Source organism: Corella eumyota, chromosome 7 (assembly GCF_963082875.1).
Source record: "Corella eumyota chromosome 7, kaCorEumy4.1, whole genome shotgun sequence".
Classification (NCBI taxonomy): Eukaryota; Metazoa; Chordata; class Ascidiacea; order Phlebobranchia; family Corellidae; genus Corella; species Corella eumyota.
Genome location: NC_137496.1, coordinates 9,195,786 through 9,222,460, shown reverse-complemented (window position 1 = coordinate 9,222,460; position 26,675 = coordinate 9,195,786). Strand labels below are relative to the sequence as shown.

Here is a 26,675-nt window from a genome sequence, read left to right as displayed (position 1 = left end):
AAATTGTCGCATGCCTTAGGTAATATTTAAGTTTATTCCCAATTTTCATTAATGCTACAATGTGTTTTATAACATGTTATAAAACACATTGTAGCATTAATAAAAAATTGAAACAACATTTTTTTTTAAACAACATTTTTTTATTATTTTTGACTTATTTACTTTTATTTTAATCGTATCTCATTTTAATAGCAACACTACAAAAAAATGCACCGAAAAGTGTCAAAATATTAGTAAAATGGAATTTCGGTGAAGTTTGTAGTTTTTTCTATGTAGGGAATTTTGTAAATTAAGATATTCGTGTTTTTTCCCATACTTGTAATGCATTTATAAGGCCCATTGTATTCTTTTAAATTTACTTCCGGTCACGTGTTAAACTTGTGTTTATGTATATACTTTGGTACAAGGAAGTTACATTGCACCAGTGCAAGGGCTGAAATTCACAGTAAAACAGCCACGTGACTAGAATAAACAACCCGCCCTATCTAATAAAGCAGTTTATGTATGCTACTGTTATTAGATTTCACTTAATTTTCGTATTTCCCAAGATGAATTTATTTTATTTATAATAGTCTAATGTTGCTTATTTTGTTATAACGTACTGACTATATGAAGTCTAGTATAATAAACAAGTGTAAAAATTTTTGCGTTCAAGACAAGAATAGTTTAGATTATATCTATACCGGCAGCGTGGTGTAGTGGTCAGAACACTTTTTTCACTACATGAGGTCCTTGGTTCGATCCCCAGTGATCTTAAGCTGTAGCACCCTTGAGTAAGGCGCTTTAAACGGTACGAACTTTTGCTTAGCCAGCAGCTAAATTATCAAGCATTTATAATCTATAATATCCTAAACTGTCACAGGCAACTTGAAACTGGGTAGGGGTACTGTTGTTACTCTATGTTTAGTAGCAAGTTTGACCTTTCCACATCAAGGATAAAGATATATACAAAAAAAATGCGTTTTCAGTTAAATGTGTTGCTTTTCATTCAGGCATTAGCATGTAGAAAAAAATCAAATGTGTTTTTGTTAAGACTTTGTTAGTTTTAAAATTTATTTAGTGTAATGTAATATTGTATTCTTACATTTCTTCTGTATGAAGGTTTGTCAATAAAAATTTATTTACACAAGTCTTAGGGATCTTTGTAATTTTAATAAAAAAAATACCCAGAGAGCAAAAAGCATTACATTACAGAAAAGCAAAAGAGAAAATAAAAAAGCAGGAAAATATGTACTGAATTAAAATTGTAAACTAATGGGAATTGGTTAAAAATTTAGACTGTTAATGTTTCATGTTACATTGCAAGGGTGTTATTTAATTAAATGTAATTTAAAATTTGTATAGTTATTAGGCTATATAATCTTTTGCGTTAATTTTTAGATAATTTGCTTAAAATAACTTTTTAACATTACTTTGTAATGAAATAATTTTTTATATTCTCCAATTTTTTATCATGGAAGGAACAGATGAATCAAATGATCCAGAGTTTCCCAACAATAATAATTTAGAATCGCCAGAGAATAATGATCCAGAGTATCCAGACAATAATGGTCCAGTGTTGCCAACTATTAGCGATCCCGAATTGCAAAACAATGATGATCCAGAATTAAGTTCAAATTTTCAGGTATTTTTTGTATCTAAAAAGTGTTTGTTATCTTTTACTATTAAACTATAAATTTTATGCATCAACCTAATACTTTTTTAAAAAATCGATTGTTACTTTCCACCAAACCATATTTACACTTTTTAAAAATGCCTATATGTCTAGTTAAAATCAACTACAAGAAACAGAAAGTAAAAATTATAAGGCATTTGTAATAAATTAAAAAATTTTATAGGGTTACGACAGAAATAATTTACTCATCTGTGGTTTGTTCAATCGTAGACAAAAAGTACAAAAGTAATTTACCTCTTAAACAAACCTTTTGCGATAAAATGTAACGCTAACTTGAATTTATGTTAATTTGAATTCTACAGAACTTACAAACAGGAGCAGAAAGTTTAAATGTTTCTGGTGGCGATTTTGCTGAAATTTCAAGAAATTTACCTCCAAGTAAGTTGTTTGTAAATTTAATGTGAAAATGTTTGCCTGACTATTAGGAAAAGTTTGGTGACCATGATATAACATATTAAAATCTTTATGGTAACATTAACACCTACGCCATGTTTTAAATCACAAAATTAATTTTTAAATTTTTGCAATATTGTAATGTTTTTTGTATATATCTTTTATTCAATTTTATTAATGTTCAAAAAACAAAATAAATAAAAAAAATTTTTTAATAGGTGCTTTGATAAACTGTAGATTAAATAAAACCTAATTTTTTGTAACATATTAGTAATCGTAGCCTTTTTTAAAATAGATTCTGTGATACATATTCATAACCCCCAAATTAACATAATTCGTGATTTTCACCAAGAAGAAATCACCAAAAACATTACCTATCATGAAAATAAACAATATGGTGGAGTACTAATGCCCGGAGCTTCAGTATATGATTCTGAATTTTATAAAACAGGTATTATTAATGGAAACATATAGAATATTAAATGGAACAAAAAGATTGCATAAATTAAACCCCTATCCCAACCCTCACTCCCGTGTTCCCTTTAAAAAAAAACCTACCGCACAGGTGCCCTGAAAAGCACACAATCTCAAAATTGAGTGCACAGGTGCCCAATTTTTTTTAACTACAAATGTCCCTTAAATATATTACCTACTCTTTTCAAGCCTTATAAACCTAATCATTTAATATCATTTTGTGTGTTTTATTAAAAAATAATTAGATTGGTTTTTTTGATATTTTACTCTTTTGTTTTTGAAATTTACTACCAATATGTGCCATTTTCTTTTATTATTAGTTATTATTATTAAAGTATTGAACCTTAATTTAAAGTTTGCCATGTTTTAATGGGTATTACTGCAGTGTGTGGAAATGCCAGTGCAAAGTCACTGAAACTTGCATCTTAATAAAAAAAGTAGCTTAAGGTTTTAGTCGTAGTTGCCCATACGTTTATTTTAATGTAAACATGATATAAAATAATCATAAAATCATTTAATATAAATAATAATTGTTAAATCGCACGTTATTTGTAAATACGTAAATTAAAGAATAAAACTGCTGACATTTCGTTTTTCGGCTCACTTAATCGTCTTTATTAATACGATAACAATTTTCGTTTCTGTATTGCGTCATTTTGTAAAGTACCTTTTATTTAACGGCGCATCTCTTGTTTTAAAAATATTTTAGTACCTCTCCGTATATACCTTTCACATCGTTAAAATATTTTGTTAAAATAGCTTATTTGTGCAGCCCCACAATTTTACTGTGCAGGTGCCCTGCAAAATTATGCGTTTGCGCCTTATTTTGTGCTTAAGGTAACACTGACTCACTCACTTAATACATGCTATTTATACGTTCTATTTGTTAACCATATAGTATACATTCAATCCATTCAGTTCATTCGATTTTATATATTTTATAGTCAATGATTCTTAACAACACAGTCAATGTTATACCCAAATATATTTGTATATTTAACCATTATTATATATCCTTAATGAGCAATAAATAGCACAAAATAATAAAAACATGCTATTCTCTGATACATAGTGTTGTGGAATTTGTGTGGCCTCAAAACTTAATACAACACAACACAATACTTAATGTTATTTTTTGTTTATTAGGTTGTGAATGTTTTAGTATAAATTTAAACAAAAACTTAAATTTGTAACCCATTAGTATTTACATTTAAGGTCCCACTTTCAATGAAAATGTACACCCAAGATCCTCAGCTTCAAATCAGGTTTTACCTCTAAATTTATTACAAAAATGTTGTTATATTTATTCTAAAAAAAACAATCTTCATATACTGTTCATAAATATTATTGAATCTAAAATTTAATTTGTAATAAATTCTGTGTAAAGGAACAACCTGGAACATCACAAACTCAAACGAAACTTTCACCTGAAGTTGATCCAAAACCTAGAAGAAGACAAAATGAAGGTAAATTTTTCAAGTTTATTCACCATCTTAATTACTCTTTGCAATAAAGGTAGCTGGGATTCAATTTTAAACCCCAGAAAAAGGCCAAGTGGATCTTTGTTATTAATCTATTACCTAGTTGGCCAAATCAAAACACATTTGCTTAAACATTGAAGGATTACTTTCACTTTATGGTCCTTAAACAAACTATGGTTTATAATCTCTGCTGATTCTCTTTCAGATTTTACCTTATAATTTTTGCTGATTTTCTCTTGTACTTTACGATCCTTTAACAAACTTTCTTGTATGAACTTTCTTGTAATTTCTTGTTGGTTTTTGTTGATTCTTTCTTTTACTTTATGGTCCTCACTGATTTTTTCTCAGACCTAGTAACAATCGCTAACTCACTACTTTTAATCTTTTACTTTTTAATCTTTTTCAATTCATTGTTGTTACTTTCGGTCTTGGTTGATTTCCTTGCCATTTCTTTATGATTCTTGCTATTTTTTGTTGTACTCTACTGTCCTCACTGATTCTGTCTTGTTCATTAGGAAACTTGCCTTGTACTTTACAATTCTTATTAATATATTTTTATTTTTTAGAATCTTGATTTTTAAAGAACCATAAAATTTAAAAGTACATTTTAAAATGTTGTGATGTTGCCCAGTCTAAAAATTATTTTTAAATGTTATACAAGCAGTAAGAAACACTGTAATTTAATATTATTTACATTAAAGGTACCACTTCAAATGAAAATGTACAGCCGAGATTCTCAGCTTCGAATCAGGTTTTAACTCTAAATTTATTACAAAAATGTTGTTATATTTACTCTATAAAACAATGTTTATGTACTGTTCATAAATATTATTAAATCTAATATTTAATTTGTAATAAATTCTGTGTAAAGGAACAACCTGGAACATCACAAACTCAAACGAAACTTTCACCTAAAGTTAATCCAGAACCTAGAAGAAGACAAAATGAAGGTAAATTCTTTAAGTTTATTTACCATCTTAGTTACTTTTTTCAATAGAGGCAGCTGGGATTCAACTTTAAACCCCAGAAAAAGGCCAAGTGGATCTTTGTTATTAATCTATTACCCAGTTGGCCAAATCAAAACACATTTGCTTAAACATTGAAGGATTACTTTCACTTTATGGTCCTTAAACAAACTATGGTTTTTAATCTCTGCTGATTCTCTTTCAGACTTTACTTTATAATTTTTGCTGATTCTCTCTTGTACTTTACGATCCTTTAAAAAACTGTTTGTACTTTAAATTCCTCGTTGGTTTTTGCTGATTCTTTGTTGTACTTAATGGTCCTCACTGATTTTTTTATACATAGTGGCAATTGCTAACTCTCTCTGGTTCTTTTTGGTCTTTTCCAATTCATTGTTAATCTTTTCGGTCTTGGCTGATTTCTTTGCTATTTCATTAATATTCTTGCCATTTTTGTTGTGGCTTACTGTCCTTGCTGATTCTGTCTTATTCATTAGGATTCTTGCTAATTCCTACTTGTATTTTACTGTCCTTGCTAATTTTCCTTGTACTTTACAATTCTCGCTAATTTTTTTCTTATTTTTTACAATCCTGATTTTCAAATACTCATAAAATATAAAGGTACATTTTAAAATATTGTGATGTTGCCCGGTCTAAAAATTATTTTTAAATGTTATACAAGCAGTAAGAAACACTGTATTTTAATTAAATATTCTTTACATTAAAGGTACCACTTCAAATGAAAATGTACACCCAAGATCATCAGCTTTAAATCAGGTTTTCACCTTTAAAGTCATTACAAAATGTTAATATATTTACTCTATAAAACAATGTTTAAATACTGTTTATGATTTTATTGAATCTAATATTTTATTTGTAATAAATTCTGTGTAAAGGAACAACCTGGAACATCACAAACTCAAACGAAACTTTCACCTGAAGTTGATCCAGAACCTAGAAGAAGACAAAATGAAGGTAAATTCTTTAAGTTTATTTACCATCTTAATTACTCTTTGCAATAAAGGCAGCTGGGATTCAATTTTAAACCCCAGAAAAAGGCCAAGTGGATCTTTGTTATTAATCTATTACCTAGTTGGCCAAATCAAAACACATTTGCTTAAACATTGAAGGATTACTTTCACTTTATGGTCCTTAAACAAACTATGGTTTTTAATCTCTGCTGATTCTCTTTCAGACTTTACTTTATAATTTTTGCTGATTCTCTCTTGTACTTTACGATCCTTTAAAAAACTGTTTGTACTTTAAATTCCTCGTTGGTTTTTGCTGATTCTTTGTTGTACTTAATGGTCCTCACTGATTTTTTTTATACATAGTGGCAATTGCTAACTCTCTCTGGTTCTTTTTGGTCTTTTCCAATTCATTGTTAATCTTTTCGGTCTTGGCTGATTTCTTTGCTATTTCATTAATATTCTTGCCATTTTTGTTGTGGCTTACTGTCCTTGCTGATTCTGTCTTATTCATTAGGATTCTTGCTAATTCCTACTTGTATTTTACTGTCCTTGCTAATTTTCCTTGTACTTTACAATTCTCGCTAATTTTTTTCTTATTTTTTGCAATCCTGATTTTCAAATACTCATAAAATATAAAGGTACATTTTAAAATATTGTGATGTTGCCCGGTCTAAAAATTATTTTTAAATGTTATACAAGCAGTAAGAAACACTGTATTTTAATTAAATATTCTTTACATTAAAGGTACCACTTCAAATGAAAATGTACACCCAAGATCATCAGCTTTAAATCAGGTTTTCATCTTTAAAGTCATTACAAAATGTTAATATATTTACTCTATAAAACAATGTTTAAATACTGTTTATGATTTTATTGAATCTAATATTTTATTTGTAATAAATTCTGTGTAAAGGAACAACCTGGAACATCACAAACTCAAACGAAACTTTCACCTGAAGTTGATCCAGAACCTAGAAGAAGACAAAATGAAGGTAAATTCTTTAAGTTTATTTACCATCTTAATTACTCTTTGCAATAAAGGCAGCTGGGATTCAATTTTAAACCCCAGAAAAAGGCCAAGTGGATCTTTGTTATTAATCTATTACCCAGTTGGCCAAATCAAAACACATTTGCTTAAACATTGAAGGATTACTTTCACTTTATGGTCCTTAAACAAACTATGGTTTTTAATCTCTGCTGATTCTCTTTCAGACTTTACTTTATAATTTTTGCTGATTCTCTCTTGTACTTTACGATCCTTTAAAAAACTGTTTGTACTTTAAATTCCTCGTTGGTTTTTGCTGATTCTTTGTTGTACTTAATGGTCCTCACTGATTTTTTTTATACATAGTGGCAATTGCTAACTCTTTCTGGTTCTTTTTGGTCTTTTCCAATTCATTGTTAATCTTTTCGGTCTTGGCTGATTTCTTTGCTATTTCATTAATATTCTTGCCATTTTTGTTGTGGCTTACTGTCCTTGCTGATTCTGTCTTATTCATTAGGATTCTTGCTAATTCCTACTTGTATTTTACTGTCCTTGCTAATTTTCCTTGTACTTTACAATTCTCGCTAATTTTTTTCTTATTTTTTACAATCCTGATTTTCAAATACTCATAAAATATAAAGGTACATTTTAAAATATTGTGATGTTGCCCGGTCTAAAAATTATTTTTAAATGTTATACAAGCAGTAAGAAACACTGTATTTTAATTAAATATTCTTTACATTAAAGGTACCACTTCAAATGAAAATGTACACCCAAGATCATCAGCTTTAAATCAGGTTTTCACCTTTAAAGTCAATACAAAATGTTAATATATTTACTCTATAAAACAATGTTTAAATACTGTTTATGATTTTATTGAATCTAATATTTTATTTGTAATAAATTCTGTGTAAAGGAACAACCTGGAACATCACAAACTCAAACGAAACTTTCACCTGAAGTTGATCCAGAACCTAGAAGAAGACAAAATGAAGGTAAATTCTTTAAGTTTATTTACCATCTTAATTACTCTTTGCAATAAAGGCAGCTGGGATTCAATTTTAAACCCCAGAAAAAGGCCAAGTGGATCTTTGTTATTAATCTATTACCTAGTTGGCCAAATCAAAACACATTTGCTTAAACATTGAAGGATTACTTTCACTTTATGGTCCTTAAACAAACTATGGTTTTTAATCTCTGCTGATTCTCTTTCAGACTTTACTTTATAATTTTTGCTGATTTTCTTTGTACTTTTCGATCCTTTAACAAACTGTTTGTACTTTAAATTCCTCGTTGGTTTTTGCTGATTCTTTGTTGTACTTTATGGTCCTCACTGATTTTTTTTATACATAGTGGCAATTGCTAACTCTCTCTGGTACTTTTTGGTCTTTTCCAATTCATTGTTAATCTTTTCGGTCTTGGCTGATTTCTTTGCTATTTCATTAATATTCTTGCCATTTTTTGTTGTGGCTTACTGTCCTTGCCGATTCTGTCTATTCATTAGGATCCTTGCTAATTCCTACTTGTATTTTACTGTTCTTGCTAATTTTCCTTGTACTTTACAATTCTCGCTAATTTTTTTCTTATTTTTTACAATCCTGATTTTCAAATACTCATAAAGTATAAAGGTACATTTTAAAATATTGTGATGTTGCCCAGTCTAAAAATTATTTTTAAATGTTATACAAGCAGTAAGAAACACTGTATTTTAATTAAATATTCTTTACATTAAAGGTACCACTTCAAATGAAAATGTACATCCAAGATCATCAGCTTTAAATCAGGTTTTCACCTTTAAAGTCAATACAAAATGTTAATATATTTACTCTATAAAACAATGTTTAAATACTGTTTATGATTTTATTGAATCTAATATTTAATTTGTAATAAATTCTGTGTAAAGGAACAACCTGAAACATCACAAACTCAAACGAAACTTTCACCTAAAGTTGATCCAGAACCTAGAAGAAGACAAAGTGAAGGTAAATTTTTTAAGTTTATTTACCATCTTAATTACTCTTTGCAATAGTTGCAGCTGGGATTTAACTTAAAACCTCCATAAAAAGTCAAGTAGATCTTTTTTATTAATCTATTACTTAGTTTTAAACATTAAAGAATTACTTTTATTTCATGGTCCATAAACAAACTATGGTTTATAATCTCTGCTGTTTCTCTTTTAGACTTTACAATTTTCGCTGATTCTCTTTTGTACTTTACGATCCTTTAACAAACTTTCTTGTACTTTGAATTTTTTGTTGATTTTTGCTAATTTTTCTTTTACTTTTTTTTTCTTACTCTTTACGACTCTGATTTTTAAAGAACCATGAAGTAAAAAAGATACATTCTAAAATATTGTGGTATTGCCTAGTTTAAAAATTTTTTTTTAATGTATGTAATACTAAAAGTAAGAAACACTGTATTTTAATTTAATATTATTTACATTAAAGGTTCCACTTCAAATAAAATTAAACAGCCAAGTTCCTCTGCTTTAAATCAGGTATTAACAATATTATTATATTTTTTATCATGTTTTTTCAAATGGAACAGTTTAAATGCTGTTTATGAGCATAATTGGTTTAGTTAAAGTAATAAATATGCCTAGTGATCAATAAAAATAGTATTAGTTGATAAATTAAATATTTACTTTGTTTAGGAATCACCTTAAGAGTCACAAACTCAAGTTAAACTTTCTTTTTATCAAGATTTAGAACCAAGAAGAAGACAAAGTAAAGGTTAATAATGCTAAAAAGTAACTTTTGTGTAAAACTTTTTTTTTTAAACTTAAGGTATGAAGTGAAAACTTTTAAAACCCTTGTATTGACTTTTTTTTTTGTATATATCTTTATCCTCGATGTGGGAAAGTCGAATGCGCGACTTAAACATAGAATAACATAAGTTACTCCGACCCAGTCTCGAGTTGCCTGTGGCAGTTTGGAATATTATAGATTATAATTGCCCAATAATTAAGCTGCTGATTAAGTGCTGGCTCAGCAGGAGTTCATACCGTTTATAGCGCCTTACTCAAGGGCGCTACAGCATGAGATTAGTGGGGATTGAACCCACGACCTCATGTGTGGTGTAGCAAGAGTTCTTACCACTACACCATGCTGCCGGTTAAAACTTAAAAGCTGCAACTGATAAGATTTGTTTTTAGTAAATTTTAAATTCAAAATGAAATAAATGTGCTATGTAATTGTAATACCATCACTAAAAAACACTATAATTTAATTTAATAATATTTTTATTAAAGGTTCCACTTCAAATGAAAATGTACAGCCGAGAGCTTCGAATCAGGTTTTAACTATAAAGTTTTTAAAAAAATGTTGTTATATTTATTCTAAAAAAAAAAAATGTTTAAATACTGTTTATGAATATTATTGAATCTCATATTTAATTTGTAATAAATTATGTTTAAAGGAACAACTTGTAGAATCACAAACTCAGGCAAAACTTTCAACTGACGTTGATCCAGAACCTAGAAGAAGACAAAATGAAGGTAAATTTTTTAAGTTAATTCACTATCTTAATTACTCTTTGCAATAAAGGCAGCTGGGATTCAACTTTAAACACCCCCAAAAAAGCCAAGTGGATCTTTACTATCAATGTATTACCCAGTTAACCAAATTTAAACATTAAATGATAACTTTTACTTAAGGGTTTCTAAACAAACTATAGTTTATAGTTCTTGCTGATTTTCTCTGACTTAGCTAATTTTTTCGCTGATTCCTACTAGTACTTTACAGTTCTTGATAATTTTCTGTCTTTCTTTATGGTCCTAATTTTCAAAAAACAGTAAAGTACAAGTATTTAAAAGTCGTTGTATTACCCGACCAGAAAATTATTTCAATGTAATACTAGCAGTAAGAAACACTATATTTTTTTTTAATATTATTTACATTGCAGGTTTCAATTCAAATGAAAATGTACATCCAGAATTATTTGATTTAAATCAGGTATCAACATTATTTTGTTAAATTTTTATCATATTTTTTTTATTGGAACAGTTTAAATGCTGTTTAAAAGCATCGTGGGTTTGTGAAGTTTAGTTACAGTAATATCATGGATATTACATTACACAATATAGCAAGCTTGGCCATGTCAATTACCAAAGTCATGCTGCAATATTCAAATTTTTATAAATTTTTTTGCGTGTAAACAAAAATTCTTGAAGGCAAAACAATGTTTGTGAGTTTTTATAAAAACGAACAACAACAAAACAGTTTTAAATAACTAAAAAAATAATTTTAAATCACTGGAACTTTTTTGACTCCTATAAGATATTGTAGGGACTGAGGTCAAGAAAAATCTAATCATAAAAAGTATCGACTCCTAAGGGTGCTCTTATCCAAATAATATGGCAATAACGTATAAGTATAAGTCTCCAATGTCTAAAATAGGGTTTAAGACCCGTTAGAAATGGTCAAAAATAGCAAACCGAATCTACAGACAACATCTATTTTTTAATCAAGCACGTTCATCACACAATTATCCCGAAAGTTACATTACACATACACAAAACGGTATTACACGTACACACTACAAAAATCTGGTTTCTAGGTTACATACATAGCGATAAACATAATTACGAGTACATTACATACAAAAAAAACGTCTTTCGTATATCGACTACATTCCTTATAATGGTATTTAACTGTTAACTAATTCTAAATTAAAACTTGGCAATGTAAAAATAGGTGTGTGTTTTAGGAACCAAAAAATATACTAACTGTCAGAAAATAAAATCGCGCAGGAAAAACACAAAACGGAGAACTGTCAATCCACATTTTTACATCAAAAAGGGTTACACTATTAAACCTTATTCTATGAAATCTATAGAATAATACAGTACGACTGAACAGGAATTAGGCACAGCTTCTACTGGCTCTACATAACAAATAGCGACAATGTTTTACAAGGGCACGCGAAAAATATACAATTGGACCATGTTCAATAAAATAACGATGAATTTAGAGCGTCTAACTGCCTTATGGGCGTTAGACTTGTCCTTGAATAAAGGGGTTAATTTGTTTGTCCCCTTTATAACCTGTTTATGTTTAAATATACATAAATAAATACAGTCTCTATGAGTTTTTTCATATCAATAAGTCTTTTGTACGGTGTTTAAACCGCATGGGATGGTAGCGAGTTTGCACTGTTTCGGTTCGCCGAACGAAAGTTATTATTGCGCCTGTGAAAATGGGTTTCTTACGTATTTCTTTTGTTTGTTGAATCAATATCAGTTGATTCTGGTTAATAATGTTCTGTTTTTGGTACCCCAGCAGCCAACGCTGTATTTTATTGTCCAAGGCCACCAACAGGCCATACGGTTTTCTTGTCGTTTGTCGCGAACCAGCATCAAGCCTGGTTTAAGGCTAGGAAAGCCTTGGCATTGATGGAGATGCTAAGCGCTTTCCTACAATATCTAGAATAATAAAGACGGTTTTGTAGTACAAGACCAAATGGAATTTATAATTGACGTTGATGAGGTAACTCAATACTGTTAGTAAATGGTGTTTTAGACGTTGCATTTCATTATTGTACGTAAACTTTTGAAGGTTTATTCTTTCTGGACACAACAACTTTATAAACAAGTAAGACACGGTTGCTGCAGATATTGGCAGAATTGTAAATTCGTATATTGAAAGCGAGATGCTCAAACAATTTTCCACAAAATGTTGCCAAAAGACTATTCCTGTGGTTTAATATAGCTTTGTTTTATAAGGTGAATTAAGACCGGGATTTAAAATTTATTTAAACCGCTCTTTTTCAAAACCCTTATACAACATCAAAAGTCATAAAAAGCAACTGGAATCAAAAAAGTGCCTATACAAAAAAAACAAATTAACCATTGTCAGTTTATAAATATTCCTTGTAATCAACTTACCACAGAAGAAAAAAATGTAGTTGCCCAAAAAATTGGTAATTACATCCCACGGCAGTTGGTTTTGGTTATCTCAAACAACCATAAAACAAAAATTTTCAACAAAAAAATCCTTGCGCCAACGTTTAAAAATGTCCAATTTTTCAAAAAAGAATTAATATATATAATAAAAAAGTTTTTAATATAGATACTAGTCTTTTATTATAATATTAGAACCAGGAATGTATCTTCTGGAATTAATGGTGTTGGCATTGTAGCGGTCTCCGTCGACCCAATCGGAAGGTTTTTGAATAAAGTTAAAGACAAAATAAAAAGTATATGTCGTCTATATAGGCTATATTCGCTAATTTAACAATATATTAGTTAACAACAATAAAGTTATTTTATTTTAAACAAAACTAAGACTGTGTTAACGGTAAACTTTGCTTTAATAAGACTTAGTTGATCTGTCGGTTTCTTGCAAGAGTTTGTAAGCGTTTTTGGCTGGTAAACTTTTAAAATTAACAGCATAGCCATAATTTGTTAAAATTTTTCAAATACGGCCTACCCAATTAAAAAGTAAAAAATGTCTAATATAATATCGCTAAATATTGCTTTTTATGTTAAGTTTGTTTTCTGCAAAAAAAATTAAAAAAAAGTACAACAAACTGCTCAGAGAGGACAAAATAAGGTCATTTTCCTACGTCTGCCAGCATATTATCTTACGACGATGACGTCGTGCGTCACGTGACTTGCGAGCGTTGGGACTTTTCCTTTTAAATCCCGATTTCTCGAAAACTACTTGACCAATTTTTAAAATAATGGCTTCCTCGTGCAAGTAGGAAAAATTCCAACATAATTAAAAAAGAAACTCTACGACCGAACCATCTCTTTAAGCGGTAATGGCAAAAAATATATATAATGTTGTGGCGTCGCAGACCGGAAGAGCCACCTTTATATATGTCATTTTTCTGTTACTATCGTTACTCATTTTCCCGCTTGTTTTTGTTTATGTTATAATGTTGACATTAAAAGTTTTTCGCAAAGTATTTGTTTTTCTTTTTATTAAATCAATTCACTTTCGTTATATTGTGAAAAATATAATAATTTTCCACTTCATTGGTGACCCCGACCTCAAAATCGTCATTTTGAGTTAATTCTTCACGTACAGACGTAGATCCGCCGGCATCAAACAAATACGAATATTTAAAAGAACAACTTATCAACAAGTGTTCGCTTTCAGAGGCAGAGCGCGCAGCTCGACTGTGTTCGATGCCTGGTTTAGGTGACGGCACAGCTGTGCAGCTCATGGATAAAATGCTCGCTTTATACCCATCCGGTAAGAATCCTGATTTTATTTTTCGACACCTTTTCGTATCTCACCTGCCATCGGAAGTCCGTGCACAGCTGACACAAGATGTAACTTCAACTGCTGGAGATTTTCGAGCGTTAGCCAAAAAATCAGACAAAACCGCCAGAGATTTTGCAATTACCAATGCCGTTCATAAACAACCAGAAAAACAATTGGCTTTTAAATATGGCGTCTGTTTTTACCACGCTAAATTCGGAAAAAACGCCAAAAAGTGCCGTAGTCCATGCTCGTTTTCAAATTCGGAAACTCCCAAGCCGGTTGTCATTAACTTCATTGGCCGCACCGCCGGCCAAAGGTTACTCGTCGACACCGGGGCACAGGGTAGCGTTTTGCCGGCTACCGCCAAAGAACGTCGCCATCGTAAACAAGGGCAGTCACTTATTGCTGCTAATGGTAGCGCTATTCCAACTTTTGGCACTCGGAATGTTCTTCTCAATATTAAAGACCGGCAATACACCTGGAAATTTACTCTTGCCAATGTTAATAGGGCAATCATTGGCGGCGATTTCCTACGTGCAAACAGATTGCTCGTCGACGTGAAAGGACAAAGGCTTATAGAAACTGATACATACAAATCGTTTCCAACTCACAGACATGGTGGAACGCCTCTTGGTCTTCATTTCATTGCTGAAAATGAGTTCGCAAAAATTCTAGACGAATTTCCTGAGTTAATTACTCCAACTTTTGATAGCCCTAAAACAACGCACGGAGTAGAGCATCACATCCTCACTGAAGGAGCTCCCATTCACGCTCAGGCCCGCCGCTTGCCCCCAGACAAATTAGCAACCGCCAAAGCAGAGTTTAATAATATGATTAAACTTGGCATAATACGTCCCTCAAAAAGTCCATGGTCTTCAGCACTTCACGTTGTACCCAAACCAGGGGGTGGCTGGCGCCCATGCGGAGACTACAGGCGACTTAATGATTTAACAGTGCCCGACCGCTACCCTGTACCCAACATACAGGATTTCTCTGCCCATTTAGCAGGCAAGACAATTTTTTCTAAAGTAGATCTTGTTCGCGGTTATCATCAAATTGCTATATGTGATAAAGACATCCCCAAAACCGCTATTATCACACCTTTTGGTTTATTTGAATTTCTCAGGATGCCTTATGGTTTAAAGAATGCTGCCCAGGCCTTTCAGCGCTTGATGGACACTGTTTGCCGTGGTTTTCCTTTTGTATTTGTTTATCTGGACGATATTTTGATAGCTAGTACCCATAAAAAGCAACACAAACGGGATCTTCGAGAACTTTTCCAACGTCTAAAGGAGTACGGCCTTGTAATCAATCCATCTAAATGCGAATTTGGTGTCTCACGAATTGAGTTTCTTGGACATGAAGTCACCTCAAATGGTGCATTACCGCTCCCTAAGAAAGTGAAGGCGATTGCGAACTTTCCACAGCCAGCAACAGTCAAAGGCCTGCAAGAATTCATCGGAATGGTAAATTTTTACCATCGATTTTTGCCCAATGCTGCAAAAATAATGCAACCTCTTTTTGCAGCACTTTCAGGTCTCTCAAAAAAACCAAGGCCAAAAGCATTGACAGAGTGGACAGATCATATGAACAAGGCTTTCAGTGAAACGAAACAAGCCCTCGCTAGGGCCGTGATGCTTATTCACCCGCATCCTGACGCGCCAACTGCCCTTACAGTGGATGCTTCCGATTTGGCATTAGGCGGCGTCCTTGAACAGAAATTAAATGGTGTCTGGAAACCGATTGCTTTTTACAGTCGTAAGCTGCGCAAGCCAGAACAAAAATATAGCGCATTCGACCGAGAACTTTTAGCCGTTTACTTGGGAATTAGGCATTTTCGCTATTTCTTAGAAGCACGGCCGTTTTTACTGTTTTTACCGATCACAAACCTCTCACGTTTGCAATGGCAAAAGTCTCTGAACCATGGTCCGCAAGGCAGCAGCGTCATCTTAATGCCATATCCGAGTATACTACAGACATATCTCGGGCAAAAATAATACAGTCGCCGATGCTCTTTCCCGTGCTGTAATTAATTCGATCAACGACGGCATAAATTTTCAAGAAATGGCTGTTGACCAAGCTGACGACAAAGAAACCCAGGCCTACCGCACTGCCATAACTAACCTACGTTTTGAAGATGTTTCTTTCGGCAATGGTTCTTTTACACTACTCTGTGATGTCTCCACTGGTAAACCAAGACCCGTTGTTCCTGCGAAATGGCGCCGACGAATTTTCGATGCAGCACACTCGCTCTCCCACCCAAGTATCCGTACAACACGAAAAATAATCTCTCAGAAATTTGTCTGGCATGGATTATCAAAACAAGTTGGTGAATGGGCAAAGAGTTGTGTTGCCTGTCAACAATCTAAAATCCACCATTATGTCCGCGCACCTCTTCCCAAATTTGATATACCAGACAAACGTTTTGACCATATCAACGTTGATCTGGTTGGCCCACTTCCACCATCTCAGGGCAACACATACCTTTTCACGATAGTGGACCGATATACAAGGTGGCCAGAAGCAATCCCACTTGCCGACATGTCTGCTACATCTTGTGCACGAGCACTGGTAACTAATTGGATTTCCCGTTTTGGCGTTCCCCTTGACATATCTTCCGACCGCGGCTCTCAGTTTATTTCATCTTTGTGGTCAGCAATTGCTGAACTACTTGGAACCAAGCTACATCACACGACAGCTTATCACCCCCAAGCCAACGGCATTGTTGAACGTTTTCACCGGACTTTGAAAGCAGCTCTTAAGTCCCGCCTTCAAGGACCTAATTGGATCGACGAGTTACCTTGGGTCATGCTCGGGATTCGCACAGCCCCAAAGGTAGACCTTAAAACCTCCTCAGCTGAGCTAGTGTATGGAACACCATTAACTGTCCCCGGTGATTTTGTACCTGATTGTGTGAAGCATTTTTCAACGCCAGCACATCTTCAGCAATTGCGAGAAAAGGTAGGATCTTTGGCACCTGTTCCCACATCTCATCACGGCTTAACCAAGTCGTTTTTGCCTAGGTCGCTTAACCAGGCAAGATATGTTTTTATTCGCCGGGACGCCCATCGACATCCACTTCAACGACCTTACGAAGGGACCCTACGAAGTTTTAGAGCCAGGGGATAAAACATTTAAAATACAAATGGGCAATCATAGTCAAGTCATCTCCGTTGACCGTCTTAAACCCGCCCACTTGGATATTGACCAACCTGTTATGTTGGCGCAACCCCGTCCCCGCGGTCGACCAGCGACAAACCGACCAACAGTCAAAACATGCCCAGGTGTTAAGTCAGGCTACAATGTAGATTTCCCTACAACCGAAACAAGCTGCCAGTCACGTTCAGGAAGGCGAATTCGAATACCCTCTCGTTTCCTTTAGCCTCTTCGCTCTTCCTAGTCTGGGGGGGTAGTGTGGCGTCGCAGACCGGAAGAGCCACCTTTATATATGTCATTTTTCTGTTACTATCGTTACTCATTTTCCCGCTTGTTTTTGTTTATGTTATAATGTTGACATTAAAAGTTTTTCGCAAAGTATTTGTTTTTCTTTTTATTAAATCAATTCACTTTCGTTATATTGTGAAAAATATAATAATTTTCCACTTCAATGTCCCCTTATTTACCTAAATTTTGAGCGAATTACCTGATCCTCAACATGTTTTGCTCCCCTTTTTGACCGCTTGCGCCTCTGGTGTGTGCGATTTTGAGTTTTAAGAAAGGTTTTAGGTTTTAAATTTGGGTTCAATTTTTTATTATTCTTGGTTCGGAATAGGGTAAAAAGGGCTTTTATATAGTATAGAATTAGAAAAATAGTCAAAAGCTGGAAAAGAATAAAAATAATGAAAAGTAAAACGGTTAAGATTGGGTTGGTAATAGACGAAATTGCCCTAATCAGGCCAGAAGTTAAAACCGAGGTAAATTTGCTGGAAAGGTAATCCAAATCTGCATCATGTACATAGGTATCCGTTCCTTTAATAAGACAAGTAACTTTTTCATTGGTGATAGTGGATTAAGTGATCTGTGAGAGCATACTTTGTACATCTTCCAGGTTCATTTTAGTATCCGGATATTCACCTTGGATTTTAACATAGTCGTGGAAATCAGTATGAAGAGCATCAATACGAGATAATGATGGGATAATCTCGTGAATATGAGCATTTGACGATATTAGTAAATAATTTTCAAATATTAAAAATTTGTCCAATATCTTTAACGTAAAGGTACGACCAAATTTAAATGTTTCTAGTAACGAAACATGAGCAAAAACAATGTCGCCGTGGTGTAATTGTCCAATAAAATCTTGATTTTTACCAGGCAATTTGTAAGAGATCAATGGTCGTTTAGAAAACAAGTCGTTAAAACCAAGCGAATGCAAAATAATTTCTGTTATATTCTGACAATGTACTTCATAAATGATATCATCTTGCGAGACAGCAGCAACATTTCGATTTAACATATTGTTAATTATATACTATAAAGTTTGTGTTTCATGTCATATTTTGGTGTCGCATTTATTTCGCATTTCCTGTAGTTTCAATTCTGATTAAAAGCCGCTTGTACAGATTACATTTGGAAGATTGAATCCTTGGGCAGGTTTTGGTAATAAGTTATCGAGTTCGGTTTAACACGATTATTTTGTGTATTTTAATTAAGTGTGGCTTTCTTATCGATGCTCATCTTTACAGCGTACTCTATTGGGGTTTAATAATTGTTTAAGCCATAGTAGGAGTGTATTAGATTCTACAGCTGGGATACGCGCGAGCTATCATTTTGTAGATCTTGGAAAGCATAAAATCAAGTTGACACGATTAACAATTGCTGGTTTTCAGAAAAAAACCATAGAAAACTTTGAGATCTTCAGATTAAGGTCGGTTTCAAAGTATGAATGTAACCGAGTTGTCTCGTTTCGTTTAAAGGCTTTCAAAAATTCGTCAAGATTATCACGAGCTGCATCGACAGGTTTTAAATATTAACAGTTATTATTGGGCACAATCATTAAACCATGAGCATCACAACAACTATTATTTGGAAAGAAGTTTTTGTAGAATCTGCCACATCTATCCCATGATAGTAAATCAATTCCTATAGTCGCAGTAGTTGAATTCTATAAATTTTGTTAGAGGCATTGGTATGCATTAGCATGTTGTCTTTTCCCACTGACCTAATGGGAGGGCAATTTATATTCTCGGGAACTTTTTAAATAACTGTTTTAATCGCAAATTTGCCAGATTCAAAATTCACTCAACAAGGTGATAAATTAACCAATGATGAAATCAATTTATCGTTTACAAAATCGTATTTCATTTTAAACTTTGTTAATATAATATTAAGTTTCGAACCGCAAGTTGTTGTAGGCCAGGTATATTTAATTTCAGGCTTGACTGTAGTGGCATAAACATTGTAGCTTTGCTTAGTTAATTTTCCAAGATTACGATCCGATAAAGTCGTTGCTAATTCATGAAATTTGCTGGCAGATGGGCTTTGGGCAGGTGATATATGTTTGTCGAGTGTGCAGGCTCCGAAAAAATAGTTCGTTGTTGTCCATATAATTTTGGTGTATTGATACCTTTTGTCTCCGTACACTGGTATGCAGGGAAGCTACATGGAGGGTCGCATCTATAACTATTTCCCCCCATTTGTTGTGGCTTTGGGCCCATCGCGGGTTGTTTGTATTCACGTTTTTTTGTTCCTTGAAAATTTTTGCGATCAGACTAGCGGGGTCGAAAATAGTCATTAGGTCGGCGATTTGTGCTTACGTCTCCAGAAAAGCGCTGATTCATTAAAATTCCGCATTCGACCCTTAGGTAACTCAGATAGAATACCCATGCCCATGACTTCATAATGATATACACATCAGGTGCAATTTTTCAATAAAAAAAGAGCGCACCATGTTCATCATTTCTTCGCTTCGGTCGTATGATATACATTCCATCATGTCGCTTAACAACTCCGTAAGTTTCTTATTGCCAAGCTCCATGTCCTTTAACATCGACATACACCTTGCACGGGGCACAGAAACATAGTTAATTGCTTGCATCTTGAAGTTTTCATACGGGTTAGCTTTTTCGAAAACTTTGGTAAATAAAAACGATTGTTCGGTAGGTTTCCCGCGGCAACATGGGGATTCGCCTCGAGATTGTTGAGCTCGATCGTAAATTCTAAATTGCTGATTAAAGGGATTACTAACACTAAAATTTGAAAAACTCGGTCGTATTTCTGATGCGTGCATAACTCGTGGGGTGGAAAAAATAGAACAGGGGGTAAGAATAACTTAAGGATCCAGGGGTTTGGGGTAAATAGGATGAAAAGTTAGCAAAATCAGAGAGTTAACAACGTGAGTAGACTGGTCTAAGTTAGATAGGGAAAAGGTAGATGCCATAGTGTGGGGTTATGAGGCTGGTGAGCCGTCAAAAATAAATTACCTTGCGATAACGCGTTGCCCTACCTAACATTCTTATTGCTATTACCACCTAAGTCAATATTATTACCAGAAAAATCAGAATCAACATTATCACACACAGACACCACACTCTTATCAGACCGATTACGTTTAGAAAATAATGAGAGTAACATTTTTAAATACAATAAAATTATACACTAAACACAATGAATAGGGTACTTATTGTTCGTCGCACAATTTTAAGATCTAAAGCGTCTCCCAAATTCCTTCAAGCAATTAAATTTTTGATTTTGTTACAAGCAATTGTTTTTTTTACCACTGAAAATCATTAAAATGCACAGAAATTATTTCATTAAACTGTTCTCCATTGTGCCAATAAAATAAATCAGAATCGATTTTTGATATTTTGGCACCTGCTTCAAACATATAAAGTTACGGACCTTATTGTACCAAGCCTTGAATGATTGAACAAATCCGATGCACTGATATAGTGTTGGCCTGTGTGTTTTGTTTTTTATTATAAACACCATCTGCTTTTTAGCTATTTTTGCATCATAAAATTAGTTACTAGATATTTCTTGGATCTTTTCTGTTTGTGCTTCTTAGATCTTTAAGTTTAATTAATTTTACATTATTGTCCAGTTGCTTTTTCTGCTCAATTTGGAATTAAAGTAACACATTCTATTCCATGTTTATTATGAAATGAACTTTTTGGCTGCTAAATTAGAAAGGTCTTTAACTGGGTTATGCTTATCTAATTTCTTTGATGACGATTTCCCGATTGGAATTTGATTTTTAAAACAAGGCTTTATAATAACATCATGATCATTCGAGTCACTCATAGATTAATGTTCCGGTTTAACGTAATCGTTAAGAGCCCGATAAAAATAATACGCTATATCTACTTTTTTCCAATCATCGGTTGCATGTAACTGTGTAGTACTAAGTTGTTCCACAGCTTTTTCAACTTTTGGATTCCTCTCTAAGGCTTCTAAAAAAACAATTTATTGGAGCAATTAGCTGCTACATGTCAATCTTTTTTTCTCCCTGCACTATAGCTGGTTTCCTTCCCAGGTTTGGGTGGTGATTTTCTGGATACTAATGTAATTTATATATTTAACCCTTTAGGACGTCACCGGGTTGTACGCGAATTTGTTAACTTTCTGCTCGGGTTAAATTTAAAAACAGGTCAAATTTTTCAAATTAAGCCTCCCAAATCGGTTTAAATGCAAAAGACTGTAATTGTACATCAGAAACAATTTAAGTCAACGAAATTTAAAATTTTAAACATTTATACAAAGACATTGTTTTTTGAAAACCTTTTATTCAATGTGGTTTGTCTCAATAGAAATATACAAAATATTGCTTTACTTATGATAAGCGAATTTTGTGAAAATCAACAAATAATTTGGCCTGTTTCATCATAGTAAATACAAACACACGGTGGCATATACTAATTTCTTTTATCAGCTAAGCGCATATATCACATAGTTTGTGTTAAGCAGTCTGGCAATAGAACAAGTTTGTAATTGGCATAAATCATTTTTTTGCTGCATCTAAACGAATAAAAACACCAGTCCAATGTAGAACTATCCCTTAGGAAGCTTATAAACGTTTTTAATAATAGTTTAACCTTTCAAGAAAACTTGTACGACTAGTATAGCTAACAAATTCGCTTACAACCTAGTGACGTTATAAAGGGTTTGCCGTCGAAGTTCAAAAGACCAAATCGGGTCCGAAAATATTTTTAATTACAGTTTTAAACTTAGTACAGATCAAAAAACATATAAGCTGGCCTTATTTTTCTGTTTAGTTCCCCTTTAAATAGCCTTATACAAGTATCTACAAAATTGATCATAAATTTACATATCTCTATATTATAGCCTTTTGTTGTTGCAAAAAAGCATAAAAGTTTTAAGTGAAATTTTCTTGAAAGGTAAAAATCAAACAAATTTTGTTCCAAGAGTATCAGAGCCCCTCTTGGGCGAATTGAAAAGACAATCATAATTCAACTTACAATGCCTAGCCCCCAATCATGTTTAGAGTATTAGTTGTCTATTGTACCGATAATAAATATTTAAATTTATTTTAAAAACAACAACATAAACCACTGAACAAGATTTAGTTGTTTGATAAAACTAGTAAACCTGATTACAGAATTGGCGATTGTTGGAGAAGCTCTGTTGTAAGCTGATATGGTTATTTCATCGTTCCAATATTAATTATTTTTTTGTTTTTGTTAATGACGTGCAAAAAAAATAATAATAGTTGTTTTGTGGCTTATTTAGAAAATAGTGAAATTGTTGCCCAAGAAGGTAATTTGTCGGCACCCTTGCATAAATGAAAATTGGAAAGTGTTTGAAATAAAGTTTGTTTGTTAAACGGAAGAAGTTTTAGGTGGAATTGAAACAGTATGCAAACAAGCAGAAATTAATAAATCCTTCGTTAAAATCAGAAGAATAAATTGGAGAGGGTACATAAAAGTGAAGATAATTAGGGAGGATGTTAAGATTCCACTTGATATATAACAGAACTTAAATAAAAAAAAATAGTTTAGGTGATGGTTTTATTAAAGATGTCTAGGTTATAATTTATTTAAATAATGACTGAAATGGAGAAAAATCATTTTTCAAAAGTTTAAAATAAATACGCATTAAAACTAATTGTTTCCAACTATGAAAAACTAAGGTAGGCAATTACCCAGTTTTATTTTTAAGTAACTTACTACGGTGAATGTCTTGATTATTAAAATGCTTTTTACATATAACTTCCTTGCCACTGTATTTTTTAACATTTAGGTTGTGGCTGTAGTTGTTTTAAAACCTTAGTAACATCCTGCCTTAACGTGCGGTTTTCACACCTCGAACTTTTTACCAGACGAAACCCGGTAAACAGACAACTTATTGTTTTTCCCAATACAATTTGGAATGCAACACCTTGCGCCTTTTTATTTTTTTTACACTCCATTACGCTAAAATATTACTAGAAAAGAAACAAACCTTACTTGATAACTTTACTCAGCTGATTTATTTCAGTATCAAAACAAAATGTCGTTTTGTACAGTGCCACTAGAAGCGCAACGTTACCACGTAATAACAATAAAAGTAAACGGGTTGCTTGTTATCTTGTGTAATGTAATCTCTATGGTAATATATATATGTCTAGTAAGCAATAAAAATACAAGTAGTTACTTTAATCAAATATTTACTTTGTTTTAAGAAACAGCCTAAACAATCAGAAACTCAAATCAAACTTTCTCTTGATCAATATTTAGAACCATTCAAAAGAAAAAATGAGGGTAAATATTACAAACAAAATCTTGTTTATTGTGGGGAAAAGTTTTTGACACTTCTTTCCTTAATACTAAATCACTAGCTTGACCATTTAATTTCATAATATGAATAAAATTGTTACTGTTATATAGCTAATATTAACGTTTTTATATATTTTTGTAACCATTTATAGTTTGTAGCATTACCACCAACTTGATTTTACTAAGCCACCTTTACATGGACATTTAAGCGAGCCCTGAGTGCTTTTTGCAAAAATACTAAGCCTAAATTTAGCATGTTAAAAGCAGGAGCTAGCCCGTTTCTAACAGCTAAAAAAAAACAGCCACGTAGCGGACTTTTTTGTAAAGCTGTTTTAGCAATAAAACAAATTTTGTTAATTTTATTAGGATTAACAAAATGTTTTGTTGGTAATAGGTAAAAAAAAAGAAAACCAAATCTTTATAGATATTGCAGTCTTGTCAAAATAAATGTTTTCACCTGTTTATGCAATACAATTTTAGTTTTTTCAATCACTTAAATGAAATGAAAAGTTCAGTTTCTTCAGCAACTTTATTTCCATGGCTCTTTGTCTCTGGAATACCAGGCTTCAACCACTTGAATGGCGGTATCTTAAATTACTGAAATGCCAGGGTTCTTAATCGTTGAAATGCCAAGGCCTTTTTTAACCACCTTAATGGGAGTTATTAAGCCAATTGAAGACCAGAGCCCCCTAATTATTGAAATGCCAGGGCTCTTAATCTCTAAATACCTGGGTCTTTAAACCACTGAAACGCCACTGCCTTTAACCGCTTTGATGGCAGTTTCTTAAATCGCTGAGATACCCCTTAATCTCTAAAATACATGGGTTTGTTCTTTGCCAGAAGGGAAATACGAGGTTCAATGCATGACAATGCACAAATCAAGTCATTTTCCACACACATGGCATTTCTAGATCTTGTTTTCAATGAAGCAAGAGCTGAAAAGGCGGCTTCGCATAAGAAGGTTGAACCAAATGGAAGTAGCTCATTATATATTTGGCTACTCGGGGATAAGAAGCACAGGCATTCCACCAGAACGTTGTTAATTCAGAATTCTCAAATGCGGTCTTCATAGTCGAATCATTTTTTAAATCGATAAATTCTTCTTGAAGATATCTGTGCGCTCTGGAAAGTAGTAGTCTAGTTCTTCGTCCAATTTTGCTATTTACAGAACTATTAGCTGTGGTTAGAACTAAGAGCCTGTCGAACATGACAAAAACGTCTTTCATACCATGCATTTTCGACAACGCTAATTTGTACACAAAGGCATTAATTAAGTGGGTCGTAAAGATTTATTATATTGGTTTTACCCCCTTGCATGGATAAATTTAGCGTATTTAATTTTTCGAAGATGTCCGCTAAAAGGATTACTGACATAAGAGGCCAGTTCTTGTTTCTGCCTGCGTAAGAACTCTGCCAACTCTTCTCGCAGTTCAAACACTCTGGACAGCATGTTGCCCTCTCTGAAAGCCAACGCACATCTGTGTGGTATAAGAGTGTAGTATGGTCCGCGGACATGTCTTCACAAAGCTTTGAAAACAGCCTGGTGTTTAGCGCACTCTTTTTCACAAAGTTTACCGTTTTGATAGCAATCTTTAATGCTGATTGTAGAGCTGAAGGAAGAGTTCGACTTGCCAGAGCTTGGCGGTGAATCATGCAGTGGACTGAAGTTGCCCCAGGTGCTAGTTCTTTCACCCTTTTCGCAAAACCTGATCGTGCACCAATCATTGCGGGAGCTCCGTCTGTACAAACAGAACATAGATTCATCCACCTTATGTAGTATATCAACTGCTCGTGTTGTACTTTATAGAGAACAGAAAAAATTGCTTCCTTTATACTGGTATTTAAAGCCCATCGCACAAAAATCATTAGATGTGAAACATTTGAAATGTCAGTTGATTCGCTAACTGAATAGAAAACATACCATTAAGGCTGGACTTTAACTTTGAAATCAACTGAGAAGAAATGTCATCCACCATTTCGGTTATACGGCGCTGTGTGGTATTATCTGAAAGAAATAGTGCTTCTAACTTTTTGCTGCTTTGCTTTTCCAACACACGCTCTACCATTTTTATAGCACATGGCTTTACAAGACTTTCAGCTATTGTGTGTGGGTTTTTTTGTTTTGCTACATGAAGTGCAACTTCATAGGAAGCTTCAACTAGTGAAATATTTTTTTTGAAAAATGTTCCGCTGAAGACAAATTTAGCACGATTAAGTTCATCTCGTTTCCTTTCAAAAAAAGCAATAAATTTGTTATTATATTCAGGATGGTTTTTTAACAGATGATTCGACAATTTACTTGGACGAAGCGAATCGTTTCCAAGGACTTTGCAACAAATGACACATTGGCCTTTCAATTTCTGGGCATCTTTGTCACTGAAGATTTCAAAACCATACTGAATATACTACTCACTCCATCCTCTTTTGCGTTTAACACTTGCGTTTTTACTACTTTGGCTAAAATTTAAAGTTGAAAATCTTATCTAAAGCGAGACTACTTGTTCTGCCGTTTGCTAAACTCATTAGTTCTATATGGCACAGTACAAAACTACGAATGATAAGCACATGAGATTTTTATGACATCACAGAGACTTAGGTCTTATCTAGAAAATTTTATTTATGGCATTTATGATGTCAATTATTAAAGTCAAGCGAGCGAGGAAAATAGTTATTAATCATTTTTTTGTAATGATGCAAAACTGTGAAGAGCTGTATGTTTATGTTCGTGTTTGTCTTTATGATATCAAGTGCCAGAAACACCATAACTAGCTATACACTCTTTCATTACTGCTTCGACCTAAACTATTGAA

At 33.0% G+C, this 26,675-nt stretch overlaps 1 protein-coding gene across 1 annotated transcript; it reads left to right on the top strand.

Moving 5' to 3' along the window:
- Positions 1-1,453: 1,453 nt before the first annotated feature.
- On the top strand, positions 1,454-23,891 carry LOC145760300 (uncharacterized). The gene is made up of 21 exons (XM_082574168.1): positions 1,454-1,624; positions 1,978-2,053; positions 2,364-2,519; positions 3,758-3,807; positions 3,930-4,008; positions 4,725-4,774; positions 4,895-4,973; positions 5,713-5,762; positions 5,882-5,960; positions 6,701-6,750; positions 6,870-6,948; positions 7,689-7,738; positions 7,858-7,936; positions 8,676-8,725; positions 8,845-8,923; positions 9,389-9,438; positions 9,595-9,673; positions 10,192-10,235; positions 10,359-10,437; positions 10,845-10,894; positions 23,772-23,891. The coding sequence occupies exons 1-17, from the start codon at positions 1,454-1,456 to the stop codon at positions 9,604-9,606; spliced, it is 1,239 nt and encodes a 412-aa protein (XP_082430294.1). The 3' UTR covers positions 9,607-9,673; positions 10,192-10,235; positions 10,359-10,437; positions 10,845-10,894; positions 23,772-23,891.
- Positions 23,892-26,675: the final 2,784 nt, after the last annotated feature.

What these genes read in the sequence shown, in the direction of transcription:
- LOC145760300 (XM_082574168.1), top strand. Translation starts at nt 1,454, where the DNA reads ATGGAAGGAACAGATGAATCAAATGATCCAGAGTTTCCCAACAATAAT. An exon ending in TAGAAGAAGACAAAATGAAG is followed by an intron (nt 6,949 to 7,688) that starts GTAAATTCTTTA and finishes TTTACATTAAAG; the next exon opens with GTACCACTTCAAATGAAAAT. An exon ending in GATCATCAGCTTTAAATCAG is followed by an intron (nt 8,726 to 8,844) that starts GTTTTCACCTTT and finishes TTCTGTGTAAAG; the next exon opens with GAACAACCTGAAACATCACA.